Genomic DNA, 20,493 nt, shown 5'->3' with positions numbered 1-20,493 from the left:
AACCAGCTCGGTATGAGTCAACTCCCGTCAGATATGCAGATCTGGTTTCCAGACAGGGGCATCGCCATATTGACGGAGATACAGGTGAAATGACAAACTATGACAACGGATCTGTCGAACAGCATGGAATGGTGGATAATATAGCATACGAGTCGGCCGTCCAGGACAGATATGATAATGAATACACTGTAATTGATGACTTAAAAGTAAATAACTGCAATGGTATGGTCGATAATATCGCTTACGAGTCAGCAGTTAATAATAAGTTATGATGACATACAGCAACAATGGAAAATGGAGCCTTCGAATCAACTGTAAACGTTTCAGCTAACGGTGTCAAATCTGGTCGTAGGAAATGATTGACAGTACGACTTTTTGTCAGTCAGCGGATGACCACATCACAGAAACGTCTGACTACGCTTCTCTAGAAACACGTTAAACTGTACACATTATCAAACACTAGAATGACCTAACTGTTACCAAAGGAGAAAATGTCGTAAAGGCCATACTATACATAAACTTTGAAATTTCAAAACTTTTGAGTTACAATAGTGAACAACTAGGTTTCAATATATAATGTCAGGACTCCGAAATGTAATCCTAAGAATCCTTTTTATCAAAATTTCCACATATTAAAAGTTTGCTTTGACATATAGCCCGGATTAGCTTTGCTTGGTGTTTAGTTTTAATAAAAGTGAAAAGCTGAAAAAATAGTATATTTTATGTTATCGGTATTGTGAGAAAGATAAGGAGACGACAAGAAAATCACAATAGCCCAGGAAGAAACAAAATTCTGGTCATCATTAATCAGTAGCATAATTGACAGGTTTATCGAAAAGTTTAGATTTCACTTGATGTGCAAATATGACAGACCTCACTATGTAATGGATCAGTATACCAGTATGACGTCAAATTTCAGGATCTGCAGCTTACAGGAAAAACAGCAACTCGCACTATACATAATTATTCACAGGAATTTGTCCCTCGTTAAAAAGAGAAGTAAGTGATCATTTGTATACCGACATTGGAAAACAATGTTTCAAAGAGACTCCGAAAGATGTGTCAGAAAATTGAGAGATTAAACTGTTTACTCAAACATGCAGCATAATGCCGTAGTGAGTATAGTTGCTAAACGAAGATTTGTTATCCAAGCATCCTATTTCACTCAATTTGAGATCTTTGTTATTGTATATCAAAGAACTTAACTTTTAGCTTTACAGTAAGCTGTACAATATTACACACACACACACACACACACACACACACACACACACACACATATATATATATATATATATATATATATATATATATATATATATATATCAGTAGGCAATGGTATTAAATGTTATATTTCTTCGTTAATTGCCAGTCATTAAACTTTGTCTATCTACATTTGTATGTTGTTGTTGTTTATATTTCATGGAAATGACAAAATATCTTATAATTTAAACATAGATTTGGATAATTTTCATGTTGTGAATGATTTAGATAAGGAGAATCATTTGGTTTCGCCGTAAGCGATATAAACCTATAGCGAGGCTTTAATTAGTATAAACCCAGTTACTAATTATTTATTTATTTTAAAATTCGCATTGTACGATGGTTAAATGATTGTCGATTCAATGGTTGTCATTTGCACCTGTTTTGTCATTTGCTTGGCGTCTTTCAGCTGCATTCAAAAAAAAGCTATGGATATTTCAGAGAGAGAGCTATGGATATTTCAGAGAGAGATATTTCAGGAGAGAGAGAGAGAGAGAGAGAGAGAGAGAGAGAGAGAGAGAGAGAGAGAGAGAGAGAGAGAGAGAGAGAGAGAGAGAGAGAGAGAGAGAACTCTATTAAATGTTGTGAACAGACGAAGATAAGCAGTTTAGAAAAATTCCGACAAAGTCTCGGATCCTGTTTAAAGTATTGTCGTGCCAATGAGCTGTTTCCGGAATTTCATAGTTCCCGAAATTGACATGTTGCTCGGCAACACTGGCAGTAGGGATTTATAATATGGTTATTTATTGCTCTGGTCGCAGCTGGTGTTTTCATGGTATTTAAGAGAAGTAGAAAGAAGAAATATTTCCCCAATTTTGACCCCTGACACCACCTTTTAGAGCCACACTGATAACACAGTGGTGCCATGCACCCAATGCATGTCTTTTGATTACGTTTGATTAAATACAGCATTTCACCATAAAACACATAAATATCATGGCTCTTGATGCCATTACTCAGCAAGTTACCTTGATAAGGTGACAAGGTGAAGCATGGGATTCCTAAACCGTGTCAAATGAGGTCGACGCAAAAACAACCACCGAATGACGATATATTTAACTGCTTAAATATTGTTTTCTTCCCAGAATATTGTCACTTGATCTCTGAAATGGTAGTTCAGTGGTTCTATTCGACTAAATACTGTCAGTGACAGAAGCTATGCATTCAGCCATACAAAACGTTTAAGAGACCGTTGTCAACAACTTTATGTATGATCTTTTGTATTTATAGCAAAACAAATAATGTAAAATTCATATTTGTGAAGGTTGAATTTTTAATCTTTAAAATTCGAAACGGGAACAGGTTGACATCATTAAGAGGAACTGATATATCGTAAAAATTTGACATTTCTCAGCTGACAGCGCTATCAGTCGCCGTTACTAGGGAAGTCGGAGCGAGAGTTCACATTAGTCGTGTCTCGAAGCAGAAATAAAGTCATAAAATAAACAGTTACATCCGTACTCTTGAGACAATCACGTGCTTTTTTGTATTGGAAAGACTAGTATTGACACACTCGTTTCTGCATACTGCTTCAATAACCCCTGTAAAATGTACTGCTGCACTACAGGAAGTGTCAAATAAAAAATCTTGTTATAAATTCCAACACAACCTCCAAGCGAAACAATGATTATACTTTGAGAGCTAACTTTAGTTTCCTTAAACAGGGGTTTTGGAGTCACAAACGCTGTGCCTGAATATAGACGTCGAGAGAAAATACATATAAAATTCTATCCGCATGAGAAATCAGACTAATCTGTAAAGGGTGGACTTCAGAATATAATAGATAAGTTATGGCTTACGAATTGTCACATGAGCTTTATGAGATCATAAAGTGTTTTGACCTCGTACATACATATAAGACAAAATATGGCGACTCCTGAAGCGTGACGTAAACAAAGTGGTGGCGCTGTGTCTAATGACGTTTCGCTTGTAATGTGAAACACAGTTGACATGTATTTCAGTGAAGAGAATAGCGAATAATCGGACTTTAGACAACACAGACTGAAAAACTCACTCACGAAGCTAAATTTGTTTGTATAATTCATGTATGCCGAAGCAAAACTGAAAAGGATAAAACATAAAATGAAGTTGATTGTCTCTCGTTTCTTCCAATTACGCAGTGACCAAACGGGACAAAGCGTATGGAGTAGAATATCGATAAAAATATTGTAGATAAATTGGTATCATCAGTAATTATATTTGAAGCAATTGTCTACTTTCGTTAGTTTTGAGGGAAGTCAAGGTACAGTATGGCAATGAATGAAAGAAGGTGAAATTTGATGAATAAATTGATAAGGGGCAACAGTCTACGTTAGTGCAGTCTTATTAGGCCAAGAAATAACATGAGTTGGAAGTTAGTATACATTGTACATTCAATACGCTAATGTGACACCATCATTGTGATTATCCAGTTAAAGTTGCTTTCTTCATACATGACATAATATAAATATAAGAAGAGCGCTTGAATAATAATTTTGTCAACCCACAAAATTTCATTGACGGATATTGATCGTCGGAAATCATCACTGGTGTTTAGTTTTCGGGAGAATATGATTGATTACGTTGCAAAGAAATATGTTACAAAGTTAGCTTTTTGAATGCAAGTACTGCGAAATGATATCGAAGTCTTATTTACACCAAACATATGTTTGGGGTCATATTTGTTACATTTCGTCCCACATACGAAAGTTGATAAACTGTCATCTGTCAAGAATGTATATTATTCAATAAATAGAAGTTGTTTTGAATATCAAATATGTGTTTTCCTGATTCGTAAGAGATAACAGTTTTTTATCCACGGCCAATTTCGTCCTTACTGCGCTTCGTAGCTTATCGTGCACCCACGCCCCCCCTCTCTCTCTCTCTCTCTCTCTCTCTCTCTCTCTCTCTCTCTCTCTCTCTCTCTCTCTCTCTCTAATGTTATATATTAGTCATCTTTTAAGTATTATTTCCATTTTTACAGCGACGTACATCATCAACAATCATCGTTGATGTATGGTAGTAATGCAGTCTAGAGTATTTGTGCTTCTCATTTGCTTAAAGTTGCACTTCTTAAAGGGGCGATTGTTTGACATGAACTTGGGACACTACATTGATCTGTTTATAAGTTAGCATTAAGCAGCTAGGCATTAGTGTCTTTTTACAGAGTTCATAAAATTATTGATTGGTTGCTGGATTGAATGATTCAAGCACTTACATATCCATCGACATTTTAAAATTGAAATTAATTTCACTTGAAACGAACATGGAATCTAGATGTCAACAACCTTTCAGAATACTCCTACACAATTGAATGACATATTTGTAATATTTTCTAATATGATTGAAGTAGTGTTTCGCAATGTATAAACAAAACTAGCGTTATCACCGTTTGTACAACAAACAAGTGATATTGACAGAAAGACGACGCCAGTAGCCATGAGACCACTTTTGCTGATACCTACACATAAAATATTGCCCTTACTCCATCAAAATATCATAGCCGCGCTCTGCCATCTTTATGCGTAATTTTCTATGACAAACTGACAACAAAATGTTAAACTTTGTTTCATGAGATGAGAATCTGCTCACTCGTTGTGACTTTGACTCAAAACAATGGAAGGTGAATGGTAATGACTTGATGTTTGATCACAAATAGAGGGTAAAATGAGCATTAACCTTAAAAATAATGAAAGTTGTCTTTAAGGTAGTATGGGCCTCGAAAGTGAAAGACTTCAACTTTTGCTCAAACTAACCTCAGGGAATATGTCAACAATTCTCTTTCAAAATCAAGAAAAAAGTCGGGGTCAAGTACAAATTTTGGTACCAGAGAATTAAATTACCCAAGATTTCCCGATATTTGAAATTCAAAATGGCCGCAATCCTTGTTTAGCTCCATGTAGATAAATAAATTTTCGGTTTTTCAGAAACTGAAACTGTAAAATAATTTATTACACAAAGATTCAAAATGAACCCAACTAGTGGTAGCTCAATACAGAATTGTAAAAGTTGTGAGTCCGAATATCTGACCCCGAGGCGCATACTACCTTAAGGTAACACATCTGTATATTCATCTTTATGAAAACGCAAAGTCCCGTTTCGCCGTTATACCGATGACTTGAATAGACATCAGTTTCTCTGTAACGGCATTAGCCAAGACTTTTAATTCCGATTATTTTGTCCTTGTTTTCTCCGTTTTCTCACGAATTACTGGTCATGACTAACAGGAAAAGAGGAATAGTTGGTGTAACAATACCATCACGTGATCTCTCGTAGACAGTCATATGTGTTATTTTTAGAAACCGCTATCGCTCCCCAACGAAACAAATTGACATACGATTTGTCTACATAAGCCATTGACCATAGTTTTCGAGTTGTCTTAAGTGAAAATGTGAAATTTTGATTATTTTCAAAAAAATTCCCCAAGGATTTTCTCTTGACGTCTTGGCAGTAGAATGTGTTGGTACAGTTCCCACATATTTGATATCCTGGAACCAGTGTTAGGCAGTGACTCACACGGATATGATCGTGGGCACTGTAATCATGTGGTCATTTGACTGATGACATCCAATGAAAGTCATCTATAACAATATTTATTTTGACAGCAAATGATAAGAATGTGTAACAAATCGAGATTATTTTGTACATTCCTTGGAGACGATCTTCTGAAAGCTAGATCAAACCAAGGAGGTGCTTTTGAAGTGACTAGAAGAAAAATAAGTACGGTACGACTTCTTCAAGAACTCCGTTTGTGATATTCATTGTCAAATTTTGTGTGCCTATTACGTTTTATCCTCAAACTTAATGACATGGACTATCGAAGAAATCTCCTTTCAAAGAACTTAAGCCTTGTCTTAGTCATTTCAGCGTTTAAATTTTGCCAAGCACAAGGTAAGACTTACTATCATTGTCGTCTTTTTTACAAATGTCATCTTTGTGTATTAAGCACAACCATGTAACAAATACAAGTTACCTTTGTCACGTGTTCGAATCATAATAATGTACTTGTTTCATTACTTATCCGGTGCTTTGTTGAGAAGTGATCCATGTACTCAAGAATCAGTGGGATGGACATGTTGTGGCAAAAGTTGTCGTTATATGTTTTCTGTTGTTGTTGTTGTTGTTGTTGTTTTTTGGGTTTTTTGTTGATTCACGATATCACGATTGAGAAAGAACATCAAAGATTTAAATATACTGGATGGAATCATCGACATGTCGACAGTCAGTCGGGAATTGCATCTGGCTTTTTTTGTTTGTCTTTACATTGCCACTGATTTGACCATATTGGTGGTAAACATCAAACGAGCGGTCGTTGATGTTATATGCAAATATCGAATGTTTAGACGCTTCATTGTGACTCGTATACATATACTCAAAATAACGTATGGGCAGTTGGAGCGCGTTATAGTTCTCTTTTGAAGACGGATATACATGTTACAGAGTGAAATAATACTTATCAAAATACCTCATGTCGATATATGATACGAAGTCAAAGATTTAACGTAGCCATGTATCGATCTCATTGTTCAGACGCATTTCTCAACTTGATTTGAATAATAAACGTGCCAGGACATTTAAGTTTAATAACAAAAACTTGAAATTTTTGTTCGGGTTTAAGGCGATTTGCTGTTTGAAATTCAATAAGAACCATCAAAGCGTCAATTTTTTTGTATCATCACATAGATGCGTTTCAATTTTGTCGTGGTTCACAGCCTCCGTAGATCACGTAGATCATGTTCCATTTAAAGCTTTAGGCCAAATAAGAAAGAATATGTGTTTCCAGTTACATGCCTCCGAATATTAGGGTAGGTTAAAGTCGGAGTTTTTTCATTGTTCTTTTTGTTAGATAGGACCCGTCGGTAAAATACGGTAAAAGTTAGAAAAGTCATTTTTTTAAATGCGAAAAAATTGTCAGGGTCGGCGGACTTTTCTAGATTAGGCCGGATCTCCGGAAACACGCAAAGTTTTATTTGACTTTTACAATGTATTGTTTCATCATTTTCTTTACCCGAAGTGGTTTCAGGAACGTCTCCATCTGTCAGGCTAGTCGGAGGCGAAACTCCATACGACGGCCGAGTTGAGGCTTTCCTCGCAGGAAGTGGATGGTCACCTTTACTTCGTAGTAGTTGGGGAGCTACTGATGCAAGTATCGTCTGTAACGAATTAGGTAATGTTTTTTAAATTAGCAAAGGCGCAATCTACTTATCATATCAAGCATACTTCAACACGAAACACACCTTATACTAAGTAGGCAGCGGTAAGAATTCGGGAGTATGTCATTAAGAACCAGCAGCAACCCAGAAATACCACGAAACCAAAACATTCCCACGTGAAAAGCAGATTTTTAACAAAGTAGTCTGTCAATTCTGAGTGCTGGCATATTTTAGATTTTTGTAGGGTAAGATTACATCACAGCTCTTCTTTCGAAGCAAACCAGGCTCATTTAATTATCACATGATAACGTCCGTGTATGATTATCAACCCTGATCTATTAATAAATGTCACAGTCTACGATTAGAAAAGTGTTTGATTTAAAATTTTAGACATCGTATGATCTTTCCGGCTTGAAAACGTCTTTAAAATTCCGGTTTGATGTCTTCTTTCGTCAGGTTATAATGGATTTAGATGGTGGAGTTGGCAAGACGACGCCCTGGTCGATGATACTAGACTCAGACTTGTAAATGTTAGATGCATTGGAAACGAGACATCAATTGTGCGTTGTGCTTACAAGACAACACTGTCATACCAAACAGCAGCAACAGTTGCCTGTAATTGTGAGTAATTCCTTTACAATTGTACGTTTATTTCTTTACGAAACTCCATTATTACACCTAATGAACATTAGATTTACGATACTATTTGGTGATGACGATACGACCGATATCTCATTTGTGATGAAGATATCTCATTTTATAAATAAACCAATTGTATGTTTTCAGATTCTGGTCATCTTTTGGCTATCAAGCGACAAACCTGGTCAAATTTGATGATTTTTTTTGTAATTTAATAATTATGCAAGCAAGTTTTGTGCAATGACATGTGTTTAAATGATTCATCGATCTACAACATCATAAGACAGTAAATTCATATCATTCAAGACAATACTTGAACCATTCAAAAACGTCTATTTAATGATTAGGATAATCGATAAACTTTAAACAAACTTTCAATCAACAAACACATCTCATATTCGACAGATGAGTCTTACGTCGGTTGCTATAACAACGACAGGAATGATCCCATATTTTCAAATCACATCAAGTATTCCCGTTGGATGACAATCCAGAAATGCCTGGAATATTGCTACTCCCATAACATGACCTATGCAGGCATTGTGAATGGAAATCGATGTTACTGTGGAGACAGGGACTCTGATTATGGGAGATTTGGCAGAGTCAGTGATGAGATGTGTACGGCCAGATGTCGCGGAGATTACAATCAGATTTGCGGGGGAATCGATGAAGCCTCCGTATATCTAGGTACGCATTTGTTTTACGATCTTAGCAGAGACGATATTTTGATTTTTAGATTTCAACTTTCGACACGAAATGATAGGACTATGTCAGTATTGGCCGATTTCGTTGACTTGAAATTGACGGAAAAGTTTGAAGAACGCTATCGATAAACACAAGTACTAGGTTGTCATGCTATCTTTGCCGCTATACTTTTCCTTGACGTGTTCGTGCCTCACATTCACGGAATGTCTTTTCCCGCTCAGCTTCCATGGGATCATGTGGAGGTCACGTGAATGGATCAGGTACCATCTTTTCCCCAGGATTCCCTGGAACTCTGCCCAGGACAATTGGAAACTGCACCTGGATCGTAACTTCTCCCTTGGGAACGAGGATAGAATTAGAGTTCACCTTGTTGCGGTTGAAAAGACCTGGAGATCACGTGGTCATTTTTGAAAATCCGGACGGCAAATATCAAGAAGTAGGAAGGATTGACTATTCAACCGCGACCGATGTGTGGCGCTCTTGCTCGAATGAAGTCTTCGTGGAATTTCGCTCAGAAACCCAGGAGACTGATAGCGAGGGTGATGGGGGTATGTTTGTTCTAAAAGTTAACGGTGAGTAGTCTTGGTCTAAGATGCATTGTTGACATAAACAGCTGTGTTAATGTAACATTCGCATCATTCCTCTTTTTATCGGTCAAATTGTCGTCTCTAACTTCGACAAGGTAGTAACATCCTGGATGGAAACATTATTCTTCATAGACATCATTTCTTGATATCAATACATCCAGAATCATCCAAAAGTGCAGGATGCGTAGACGTAATAATATGAGAGCCCTAAATGCAGTTTATAAGCAAGGATGTCAAGGCAGCTTGATTAGGTTTCCATTGATTGATTTGTTATGGCTCCGTCAGTAACTACTGTAACATTCCATCTCCGATCACATGTTGACTTTCAACATAGTACGGCCAGGCCACCGTTTCTTCTCCCCAAGCGCATTCCACAAAGACGGCATCGACGAATTTCAGAAATTGGATATCCTAGCGCAGACGGCTGTCGTATGTCAAACGATTGTATCGATAAGTGCATGATTGCATGATCGATTATAGAACGCTAGCATTAAAATGACTCCATAGTTTACGGGAAAATGCACGTCACCTCCAGCATGTGTATACGATAGAAACGTTTTGGCATCATAGTTTGAAGACGACGACATCTGGATGACAACAGTACCTATCGATCCTATCCAATAGAATAAGGTTTTGCATCAGATATGAAGGCGGCATACTTTAGAAATCGTGATCAAATTGGTCCGAAAAAAAATTCAAGCAAACCAGACATTATCAATCGCTCACTCTTTACGTCAATGTCTTTGTATTCAGTGACACACTTCAAGCTACATTTTAATATTTCCTGGTAAATACCGTCCTCATGTATTCGAATTGACATCACATTGTAACTCTGCAGACTATGTTCTGGATTGTAAAATATTAAAATATTATTACTGGCGATGGGATGGAAGCGCAAGAAACGTTTGAAGGTCTCTGTTTACCTGTTTTATGTTAGCATTCATTTCTGTTAGCATTTTTTGTAGTAAATCCTCAAATCCTATTCCCACAAATCAAATAGATCGCTCTTTGTGTATCAATCAATCAATGAGTTGCTTTACTGAACAGCAATGAGATGATTTTGAATAATGTTCTCTGGTTATCTGCATTGTCTGCTATGAGCTTGGTGTAGTAGTCATGTTCGAGTCGATTGATTACCTTATTGGTCTGATCACATTTGTCTTTGTAAATGAATCTCCAGTTTAGTTGAGCGCCATTTACGTTCAGCTGATCTCCTGTGCCGTTTTCCTTGACGTATTCAAGAAGTGCACCATTCAGTATTTGGTCTGACATTAATGCGTTTCTTCAGTGGTGAATTTTGATCGAGAAGATTGCAGAGTTTTGACTTGTGTATAAATGCTACTGCTAATTATATTACCATGCCCTGCCTGTCGCATTTTGATTGGTCTAGCTGAACCATGTGACTGACCACAAACACACAGTAATGGTCTGTTTACATGCCCGTGAATATGAATAATAAGATTAACAACTCAAAGTATCGTAACTTTACAGCTCAAACGTAAATCATAATCAATCACAAAATAAAATGGAGCACTTGTGGGCCAAGTTGAGATACTTTTTTTCTGAAAATATCTCCGGATTTGCCAATATTTTACAGCGCGCGTGACAGTGCGTCGCGTATTGCTCAGTTCTGGGCCCAGTTGTCGTTCGCTCCGAAAATTTTCGCAAATTTTGACGGTTTTCTCCGGTTCGTTGATAATATAATGGAAATAACAGACTCCGCTCTGACCATTAACGTTTATTTATGGGCGCGGGCTCGAGGAAAGCCAAATTAACGGGCTCGACAAGCCTCGCCCGTTAATGTTTGGCTTTCCTCTCGCCCTTGCCCACAAACAAACGTTAATAGTCAGCGCGTCGCCCGTTATTTCTATAATACACATTTGTTGCAGTCCGTTTAACGTCAGGGTCGGAGATGATAACTTGAAAAGGCATGGCTAGAAAGGGCAGATGAACTGGTCTGTGATCAACTAGAGTTTGATGATGAGTATTAATTGAATCAATAATTGTATCAGAATTTGTAATGGTGACCAAGTCCACAATTTGTCCAAGAATATGAGTTGAAGTCTGTACCATGACATTGTCTCCAGCCACAAACTCAATAACATCGATCAATTTCTCAGTGTAGGTGTTCAGTATATCATTAATATGCAAGTTAGAATAGATGGCCGTCATATGCACTTAACTGTTCAGGCAGAGCAGAAAATGACTGTGATACAGCGATTTTGTTCTTATTATTTGGTGGCGGACCGGTACAGTATTATCTGCTTGATTGTGATGCCCTGATATGACAAAGTAGCTTGCGTGGCTTCAAAGGATGTTAAGTTAGTGAATGCTTTCCATAACGATAGTTTCAAAGTTGATCTGTTTGCTCTTACACCTTAGTGAGTTGCTGGTCTGGCTGCCTACAAGGCGCGCTCCCTCTACTTCTAGTTCAACCATAGCCAATAAGACTGCCTGTTAGCAGTGGAAGGGAGAACACACTACTGCGTGTAACTGTAGTTTCTATAAAGTCTGATAAAGAATTGATAGAGGGCCAAGTATTCATAATATTCAAAATGGCAGCAAAGAGGGTGACCAAAAGAGGATTTAACGATTTTTTTAATCAGTTTAGAGGGATACGCGAGCGTTAAATTAGTACCGTGTCTATAGCTATCGTGAGCCGTGCCTAGATAAGCTCACTTAGAAACGTGTCGTTGTAACCTGACCGATATGTCGGCGTTCACACAGACTGCCTGATACCACAGGCGCACGGAACGTTTCGTAGATCGTCGTCGGATGGGAAGTGACTGACACTGTGAGGCCGAAGGCCGAACCTCGGTACTGTATAAGAAAGGAAGGTATGACACGAAAAATCGACCGGTGGCCCGAAACAAACGAAATAAAGCATCTACCTAAAAAAAATACATCGACCGGTCGGAAATACCTTCAAACTTTCAAATCTTTACTCTGGTTACAGCATTTCTTTCAAATCTGCCAGTTATGGGCGATAATTAACTGTCCGGCGAGTACTCGCACTTGCATTGCCACTCCGCCATTTTGAATAGTTTTTTTTACTCCCGAAAGCCTTTGCGAGTGGAGTAGTGACCCGTGACCCCACAACCGCTAAATTCAACCGTTAACCGTTAGGTAAATTTCATACTGTCAGTGAATACAACTTCAGCTATCTGGCAACAAGGCAATCAACGCAAACCATTGCCTCGGCAGCGTGATGTTCAAATCCCGCCATCTGACATTTGTAAACAAACTCTTCACGGGGTCACTCGTCCACTCGCAAAGGCTTTCGGGAGTAAAAAAGCTATTCAAAATGGCGGAGTGGCAATGCAAGTGCGAGTAATCGCCGGATATTTAAAGACAATTTTCCATGTTTTATTGACAATGAAGTACATGTATATTTTATCTCATCTAATTGTCAAACTAGAGTATTTTGAAATTATCTTATCTTCTTACTACAATATATTAAATGAGCTTTGCAGTAAAAGTTGATAGAAAATTGTGGTTGTTTCTTTTCTTCATCGCAGAAGTCACGCCGGAATGTGAAATACCAGTCGACACAGATCCAAATGCTGATTTCACCGTTGTTGGCGTCTGTCCATACAAGTATACTGTTACTTGTCATCAAGGGTATGAAATAGCAACATCCCACTCTCACGTCTGGTGTAAAGAAGATGGATCTTGGAATGACGTCATACCACACTGCGCAGGTACGTTGGAAAGTCTAAAGACTCTTTATTTTGTGAAATTGCCACTTATAATATGTTGTCGGTGGGTTGGCGTCTTTCTAGAAAATAAATGATCTAAGAACACATAAAGCGGTAGATTTACTCTTTCCTGCTAATATAATGCAAGAATATTTTTCACTTTAATACTGTAACATGCTGTTTGATTTACCATGCATTGGTTTTGATATGATTTGATTGTTGAGAAGCAACGTTCAGCAAAATATCGGCGCCAGCTAATGTTTTACCTGAGTCATGAGTGCATAATATCTGCATTCAAAGACTGCAATCTACAGTTGCCTAGTTTTGAGCTTTCTGTTAATGGGTGCTCCCATTGTGTCACTGATTCTGGTAACGTAGCTCTTTATTTTATCGCCTTATTTAAAACAGACAACTGCAATCGTGGCTTCTCAAGTGTTTAAATGCATCTCTGCTATAAACCGTTCTGAATTGAAGTCATGAACAACATTTCGAATGGAAGTGAAAAACGTGAAAAACAAGAACCTGAGGTCTACTTTGCCGGTGACTTAGAATACAGATTGATTGACACAGATTGATACAAAAGTTGTTCAAATTTTGTTTTACATCAACGAATGCATTGCATGCATAAAACGCATCTTCTCATTCCACACAAATTTCCTTTACACAAAGCTGTAGAGTGTGGTGATCCTGGTAACGTAACCAACGCAGTCAGAGAGGGCGATCGTTTCACCTATTTCGATACGGTTAAGTACACATGCAATCCCGGTTTCGTGAGAATGGGTTTTGACGTCATATTCTGTACCAGACTTGGCACATGGTCAGAAAAGCCTCAGTGTGTCAGGAACGGTAAATATAGCACAGTTGTTTGTTTGATTCCCATTGGTCTGTTTAATTTGTGATTAGAAATATCCATACTTGGAGAAAAAAGAAAAGCCAGCACTCTGTATATCAAGATTATACGGGGCATGAAACAAAGAAGACAAGAAACTACAAGAGGTGACAATGAGCGATGCACATCTCTTTTCAGTTAAATAAATTGCAAAATCAATAAAAGGTGTAGAGAAAATTTGTAATTGGTTATTCTTTTATAGTTGTGTTTTGTTTGAGGTACTTGTGTATTTTAATTTAACAGCATCGAAATTTTTTTCTCTGTTTTTCTTTCTCTACCGCGTCTTCTAATCCCGACAGTTACGATTATTACTACTATTAGAACGCTGTCGTCTACGGAATCAAAATCGTACCAAGGTAGGAAGTTTATCAAGGCTGAAAGATAGCGTAGTGCCGAGCGATACTTGATGGGTACGATGACATAAGCTTACAGACCAACAGACAGACAAACAGACAACAGACAGACAAACAGACAAATAAGACCTTAACACGATTTCAGCCTTTTCTACATTCTTTTCTGATCTACTTGTTATGTTATGTTATATTTATTTATTAAAGTGTCATGTGTGGTCTTAAACAGCTTGGTTGCCACACCCAGCCCCAAGGGCTTACAAGACACTAAAACAGTAAATAAAGTACATAGATATGAATAGCTCGAAATGTAATTTAAGTATAAGAAGCTTCTTGTCTCATTGAAAATGCATGATAGACATAGGATGCCAATTGGGATGGCATGTCGCTCATTAGAAATTTGAGTTCTGATGTACATCAAATGAATCAAATACAGAGCACAAGTTTCTGGCTTTAGAGAACAATTGTTTCCTAATAACTTATAAAGTGTGCAATCAAAAATAAAATGGAGCTCATCTTCTACTACATTTGGACAAAAATCACATAGTCTTTCCTCTTTAGGCACATTCGTGTAACGCCCAGTTTCAATTTTTAGAGGTAAGATACCAACTCTCAATTGTGCTAAAAGTGATCTTTTTGATCTAGAAATGGGAAATTGTAAATATTTCTCCATTCCATATTCCGTCTTAAACATCAGATATGTACGCAATTTGGGCTTTTCACTCAGTTGGGATGTCCAGTTACTAAATACAACGTTTTTAATGCATCTTTCATGACAGGAATACTACAAACCTCTAAATTACCAAATTTCTCCTGCAAACCAATTTCTGAAAATAAATCAAACATATCTTTAGCCCAGTTTTTATATTTTAAACTGATATCCCAAGTAAAAACTTGCTTAATCATTCTGTTATCAGGCATAACTGCTAATCTATTCCAGAGTCTTACCATGTTCAATTTATTTCTTAATAGACAAGGGTCCCAACCCATATCTCCATTTATACCAAGTATAGGGGCAAATTTGTGGACACCAAGAAAATATCTAATCGCTCTGTTTTGAATTGACTCACATTTTGAAGAGAAACGGTAGCCCCAAATTGCAGAACAGTAGTCTAAAATTGGAGTAATACAAGAATGAAATAGAGTTGTAAAAGTGTTATATCTAAAATCCTTAAACATGTGTATCTTAGAAATAACTGATCCCAAAGCTCTACCTGCAGCACTTGCTAGGGTTTCAGCAGTCACTTCAAAATTTAAGAACTGATCCAAAACTAAACCCAAATATTTATACTGAGAAACTACGTCAAGATTTGTACCACCAAATTGAAAAATAAAGTCTGTTTTCATTTGTCCCATATTTCGAAAATGAACAATTTGTGTTTTGGACTTGTTCATCATCATACGCCACCTTTTGCACCAATCTTGTAGATGGTCAATCATCTTTTGTAAATTTGTCTCATTTTCAGCAAGCAAAACAATATCATCGGCATACAACATAATATTAATTAATGAGTTACCAACTGGGATACCTAAAGCTAAATCATTAATCTCAATTGCTAAATCATTGATAAAAATAGAAAAACGTGTTGGGGAAAGTACATCACCTTGTCTGACTCCATAAGTTGTTGCAAACCAAGACGTAAGGTTTCCGTTTACATTAATACATGATAAAGAGTTACAATACATACTTTTAATAGACTCATAGAACCTCCCATTAATATTATTTTGCAACAATTTGTAGAACAGTAAGTCCCTGTCAACCCAATCGAAAGCTTTTTCATGTCAACAAAAACAGAAAAAGTTGGTAAATTTTGAGCTTTTCTATTTCGTATAATAGATGTAAGTACATAAATATGGTCAAGACAAGTTCTTGTTTTTCTGAAACCATTCTGTTCGTCAACTATTATTTTTTCTAAATCAAGGTATTTCGTTAATCTATTATTTAAAATACCAGAGTAAAGCTTACTAATATTAGACAATAAACTAATCCCCCTGTAATTTAACGGGACACGTGGGTCAGACAGAGAACTTTTTGGGATGGGTTTGATTACTGCCTTTCCCCACTGTGAGGGCACTCTACCAGAAGTAAAACAAAGTTAGAAAAGGTTATGAAGAATCGTAATCGCATGATCATTCTCTTGGATCTCGTACGGGATTTTATCTGGACAAACTGCCTTGTTGCATCTAGATCGATTAACAACATAGACAACTTCTTGTAAAGAAATATCACCATTCAGATACACATTAAGACTTGCATTATTTGCTAGATACATTTGTTCACACTGAGTTTTAGCACCGATGATTTTTGTATAAAAAGAATCATCGAAAGTCGATTCATTCTCGATGTCAGATAAATTATACAATCCCTCAAAATTACTTTTCCATTTATGTAAAACAAAATTAATATCATTAACTATCATACCATTGTCACCATAAACTTCAGAAGGAATGTCCTTCTTACACCTAGGTCCTAACTTATTAATTTGGTTCCAAAATTCTGTTGGATTTGACGCATTTAAATAATCTATATTAGACATCAACTTACGATGATATTCTCTCTTGGCAGTTCGAAAAGTTTTATCAAACTTTCTTCGTGCTGTCAAAAACTCGTGTTTCAAAACTAAACCAACTCTTTTAGAACAATGACTATTCAGAAATTTACGTTCTTTTTCCCTTAAATCTTTCCAAAGACTGGAAAGTTCACTCGACCAGAATGGTTTAGACGTTTTACGTTTTCTAGAACAAGTAGGAAAATCTCGATAATCAAGTCTCGAGTCCATTTCATGAAAAATACACTGACAGAGAGAATCATACAAATTATCAATGACATATTGATTTTGTTGGCTAGCTTGTATAGTATCTACGATTTGAATTATGGCATGCCTACACATATCAGAATCAAGGAAATTAGGTGGGATACTTGAAATATTGTACTTTCTTTGTGTTGCTTCACTAGTGGAACCAGACATATTTGAAGACGCTTTATACATGCAATCCTCGCATGTTGAAAACACAATAGAAAGAATAGAATGATCTGGAGCAGCACGATCACTTAAAAGTCCATGCAAATTAAAACAATCAATCAACTGAGATACTGGTAACACTTTGAATTCCTTACAATACTCAATATTGTTTCTGATCTACTACTTGTGGGGCTCATTTTAAAGCTCTTGGAGAAAGAAAAAATCTTTCACCGTCTTAGTTTTTGGAAAATCAAGAATTTACTTTCTCCCATACAGTTAACACAGGGATGGCGGCCTTTTTAAATTTCAAACATCTTATAATGTTTGGGAATTTTTTTTCGCTAGTTCAAAACTTTACACGGTGACCCCCGATTTTTATTGTTGATTTCGTAAGAGAATGGTTGAATGTTTTATTTAGGAAAGTTTGAGCAAAACTTTAAGTCTTTAACTTTCGAGACGCATACTGCCATAAACTTATCTAACTTGCTCGTTTATGTAAATTTGATGATCTCTTTAATTGAAAGATGATGACAGATTATCATTGAATCTCTCTCGGAACTATCTGTTCTGTTGTGAATTATAAAATATGCAAATTGCTTCAGATAACCATCTAAAATTTAATGGTGCTAGCAATGGTTCATTCTTTATTTTCCAGGTGCAAAGTACATAATCAACCTGTGTGTTGTTTTGGTGATTTTAATACTGGCCGTTGTAATATTAGTATTAATCATTTTCTGGGTTCGAAAACGGTAAGTTATTTTGAGAATTTGGAGAGCGTGGTTTCGCTATTTTATCATACTAGGAGACCCTTAGATTCAGGGTGAAATTTTTACCTGGCGATACACGCTAGTCCGTCGGAAACTTTAGTGACACCTGGGTGACAAATATTCACCAAGGAAATCGAACTTTATGACGCGGCCGTCCTTACTGCGCATGTCACATATATCATGTTGTCCTTTGGCGATGGATTATCTTCCTTTTTATATCTATTCACGAATGAAAATAGAAAGCGGTACAGAATATCACTACATGTGAAAAATGAACTATTCCTTGGTTGTAGATATCCTTTGTCAGACATAGTATTACAATGTTTGTCAGACATAGTATTACAATGTTTGTCAGACATAGTATTACAATGTTTGTCAGACACAGTATTACAATGTTTGCCGAAGATGCGGAAGCGTTAAAATAACCACGCCGTTTCACGTACGCTATTGTCACAAAAGTTCTTCCACATGAATCAACATGAATGTGTGTTGATCGCTGAAGTCCTGAAACATTTAGGCGCAGCCAAAATTCATTCGGCAGAGAGGTAGGGGCTTTTGCGGAAGAGTCGAGAGAGGGTTGTTTTATCAAATTGTAGAGGATAGTTGCGAACAGTTTCCACCACCCCCGACATTTTAATTTTTACAGAATATCTCAATTAGGAATTATCATATTTACGTGTTATAAACATTGTCTGTTATAATGTCTCAAAACCTTGAATTTCCTTCGTAAATAGGGTACAAAACGACTCATAAATGTCATATGGGCCTGCTTTGAAAATGGCATAAAAGTAACCAGTTTAATTACATGTACTGGATGTGTTGGTTTTCAACCAGAAGCCATTTTCACTTCTATTAGCTACATTTTCGATAACAGAAAACTTTAAGAACTTAATCTACGTTGTTATCAGATGACTGAAGGATTGAACTATCTGAGGAAATGCGTTGTGAAGTTAGGTCAAGAAAGGAAAACAAAAACATTATGTCGACCGGGCTTTTCGGAAATAATTATACCTGTTATTATTTTTTAAGGAACTTGAAAAAGCGAAATGTAGGCTTAGCAAGCCTGATCCGACGGTTACCGAAGCAGAGCATACGCCGTATACGTCACTATGATACTGATGACGTCATCGTTAACCGATGTCACAACACTGGTATCGCTGTGAACCCCAAACCAGCAAACGAGAATGGGGTTAAGATGGCAAACGGTACAGGAGTCGGTATAATCAGCAAAAATGCTTGGTCGTCAAATCATAGAAGTGAGAAAACTGAAAGAATCAACAAACGTTACATCGAACAGGACGAGAAGAACCATGATATTCATAACGATACAAACCATGGTGATGACCTCACCGATACCATGGTAACCATTGACAAATCAAGAGCCAGATGCGTGTATGTCGTCCATGGATACGAGCCTGTAAAACGTGAATTCAATGTAGACAACATACCCGATGCTTGCTGTGGTACAGGATACGTTGACAATGTCGCTTATGAAACCTATGACCACGGAAAGGGATTACACAATGCTTCAAATAAACTTTGCCAGTGATATTTTTTCAGCTAGGTACATATTTTACGACAATCTTTTCTTCTATGAAGTAGGCCCGAAAGCGAGGCTTAAACATCCAGTATATAACAATTTGCAGCAATAGTTTCCAGCAATAAAATGATATCAGTTTGCATTTTTTGCAAACATTTACCCTGGCAGTTTAACTCCATCACACGATGGCCAAGTCCATCTATACTAAGGATTGACTAATCTTTAATGAAAACATTATGAGACTATACAGTTACACGCTGCCGCATCAGAATGGTGTACGAAAAATATGTTCGAGCATTTGAGGCTACTGTTAACAAGAAAACCATTCATTTTTCTAGCATATTACGCTAATTTCAAAACAGCAAAATCAGAAATGCTTAATCCTCGACTAAACAAAAGAACGCATTTCAACTGTTTACTTTCAGTATGATTGTTCCTTGTAATTCAAATCTGTGCCGTGAAGTATTTGGCTATCAGTAACATGTATGTTAACAATTATATTTCACGATGTAATACCAAATAATACACCTCGCGACAACTTTTCCTGGAAAATGTTTTGGCTCGCTTACAGGTTATATATATCAAATCCAAACACTTTAGGTAATTAATCTAGCTATTCTAAGCTATCCAGCGGCCCTTAAGTCATACTTTTGTGCTATTGGACTGAAGTCTTTGGACTTACGTAGACCCCACTCATCGACAGACTACTTTTCCGTTTCATTTATTGCTTCAAGGTCAATGTAGCTACACTGATGTACGTAAATATCTAACCTATTCTGGTGAATGTAGCCAGTACAAAGGACTTGAATGAATATAAAAATATGTGTATCATATTGGTTGAAATTTCACGATGGACGAGTTCCATACCTTAAATACTTACTGTGAAATGAAACAAAAGCATACGACCAAGCAATCCTGGCAACTTATGTGATATTGGTCTGTATATGCATAGTTTTATTGG

The 20,493-nt window shown here is 36.9% G+C and overlaps 1 protein-coding gene across 1 annotated transcript; it reads left to right on the top strand.

The window, feature by feature from the left end:
• The first annotated feature begins 89 nt into the window (after positions 1-89).
• Positions 90-19,801, top strand: LOC139150361 (uncharacterized). The gene is made up of 10 exons (XM_070722717.1): positions 90-222; positions 7,256-7,408; positions 7,851-8,015; positions 8,439-8,720; positions 8,960-9,310; positions 12,844-13,026; positions 13,693-13,869; positions 14,212-14,268; positions 17,881-17,974; positions 19,022-19,801. Exons 1-10 carry the CDS (start codon positions 90-92, stop codon positions 19,539-19,541), a joined length of 2,115 nt encoding a protein of 704 aa, XP_070578818.1. The 3' UTR covers positions 19,542-19,801.
• Positions 19,802-20,493: the final 692 nt, after the last annotated feature.

This window comes from Ptychodera flava, chromosome 1 (genome assembly GCF_041260155.1).
Source record: "Ptychodera flava strain L36383 chromosome 1, AS_Pfla_20210202, whole genome shotgun sequence".
Lineage (NCBI taxonomy): Eukaryota > Metazoa > Hemichordata > Enteropneusta > Ptychoderidae > Ptychodera > Ptychodera flava.
This window is presented reverse-complemented; position numbering and strand designations above follow the sequence as displayed.

Bases quoted from the DNA above. Each gene is read 5' to 3' on its own strand.
- LOC139150361 (XM_070722717.1), top strand. From the start codon at position 90: ATGACAAACTATGACAACGGATCTGTCGAACAGCATGGAATGGTGGAT. The intron at 7,409-7,850 runs GTAATGTTTTTT...TTCTTTCGTCAG, and splicing joins TATCGTCTGTAACGAATTAG to GTTATAATGGATTTAGATGG. The intron at 17,975-19,021 runs GTAAGTTATTTT...TTATTTTTTAAG, and splicing joins ATTTTCTGGGTTCGAAAACG to GAACTTGAAAAAGCGAAATG.